General features: G+C 40.1%; 1 protein-coding gene across 1 annotated transcript; it reads left to right on the top strand.

Moving 5' to 3' along the window:
• The first annotated feature begins 376 nt into the window (after window positions 1-376).
• Window positions 377-1,062, top strand: LOC140779249 (transcription factor ILI3-like). The gene is made up of 2 exons (XM_073124254.1): window positions 377-628; window positions 736-1,062. Exons 1-2 carry the CDS (start codon window positions 524-526, stop codon window positions 889-891), a joined length of 261 nt encoding a protein of 86 aa, XP_072980355.1. The 5' UTR covers window positions 377-523; the 3' UTR covers window positions 892-1,062.
• The last annotated feature ends 582 nt before the right edge of the window (window positions 1,063-1,644 follow it).

The raw sequence follows: 1,644 nt of genomic DNA, 5'->3' as shown, positions 1-1,644 counted from the left end.
ACAAGACAAGAGACTAAGGACAATAGTAAGGAGTCCTGCACTTGCATAACATGAGACACAAGGCATCTTTTGGGTACAACGTAAAACGGTTAAAAACTAGGAAAGGAGTACTAGGTTAGGGTTAATTCCAACTGCTTAAACTTATGTTGAGGAGTCATAAGGAGAGAGTTAGCAAAGTTGGGTGAATAAGAAGAGCCCATGGGCCCTACAAAACAAAATTGGGCCCACTTTGGGTGACAAGTTGGCCCACATAAAGTTGAAACCGGGGGCACGTAGGCCCATCACCACCTCTTAAAATACGTACTCGCAGACTTGCCTTTCCAAGTCCTTAACCAAATTACTTCTCTCTCTCTATATATATCTCTTCTTATGTATCTCTAAAAGGATTAAGTCCACTCCCTTTCAGTCCTTCTCACCTCTTCTTTTTTTTTATTTTCTTTTTTTTCCTCTCCATCTCTTTGCACTGCCAAAAGAGAGAAAAGAGAGGAGGAAGAAGAGAGGGATCTAAGAATTTCTCCCAGATATGTCGTCGAGCCGGAGAAACCGAATCACCGACGAGGAGATCAACGATCTCATCTCCAAGCTCCAGTCTCTCCTCCCCGAGTCTCGCCGGAGAAACACTAGCCGGGTACGCCAAATGAAAGTGTATACGCGTGAAGGAGCTTAGTGATCATGCATGTAAATAATATACTTGTAATACATTCATTACCTGAATGCTGCTGATATATTTTGTAGGCATCTGCGTCTAAGTTGCTCAAGGAGACGTGCAGCTACATCAAGAGCTTGCACCGGGAAGTAGACGACCTCAGCGACCGGCTGTCGGAGCTAATGGCGACGATGGACAACAATAGCCCTCAAGCTGAGATCATAAGGAGTCTCCTCAGGTCTTAGAGGAAGAAGAGAGAGAGAGAGAGAGAGAGAGAGAGAGAGTTTTAATTATAAGAAGATCTAGTTGGTTTAATTAGGAGGAGACTAGCTAGTAGAGTATATTAATTGTATTAGCTAGGCTAGTAGTAATGTGAGCTTGATGCCCTAAGTACTACTGTTATCAGAAATCCTTTTTATTAATTTTCCTAGTACTACATTTTCTCTAGCCTGACTTGAGTCATTCAACCACTATGGAGAATATATATATATATATATATTTATCTCATGTAATTAATTAGGTACTTATATAGGTGGTACTACACTTTGTTGTGTGTTTAGAGACCATGTGACATATTAGAATGGATATATCGAGAGCATTAATTAAGATTGGACTGTTTTGCTTAATGTGTAAGGATTAGAATTAAACTACTTTTAATTAGCTAACCAAACTATATATATTGCCATATATTATTTTACTTTTTTACTATATTTCTAAGAGTCAGATGATTACCTTAACAAGAAAGAAGAGGACACAGCCCATGGTACCAAACTTAGGGATGAGTGTGATAAGGAAAGACTTTTAAAGAAAGAAATGGAACTAATTTCTCTACAGACCCAACTGCAAGAACTCTCTACAGTCAGATAGTTGGCAGCCTCCCATTGGCTGCCAGATAAAGTATTATGATTGGGCAGTTGCCAAACATTCGAGTGCAGCAAATTCCTGCAGTCAGGGAGAGCAGAGGAGGGGGGGAAAAAAAAAGAGTAAACATGAACCGG

This window comes from Typha angustifolia, chromosome 15 (assembly GCF_048772165.1).
Source record: "Typha angustifolia cultivar Huaian chromosome 15, ASM4877216v1, whole genome shotgun sequence".
Taxonomy (NCBI): domain Eukaryota; kingdom Viridiplantae; phylum Streptophyta; class Magnoliopsida; order Poales; family Typhaceae; genus Typha; species Typha angustifolia.
Note: the sequence above shows the minus strand (reverse complement) of the source record. Positions and strands in the feature narration are given on the sequence as shown.

Bases quoted from the DNA above. Each gene is read 5' to 3' on its own strand.
- LOC140779249 (XM_073124254.1), top strand. From the start codon at position 524: ATGTCGTCGAGCCGGAGAAACCGAATCACCGACGAGGAGATCAACGAT. The intron at 629-735 runs GTACGCCAAATG...TATATTTTGTAG, and splicing joins GCCGGAGAAACACTAGCCGG to GCATCTGCGTCTAAGTTGCT.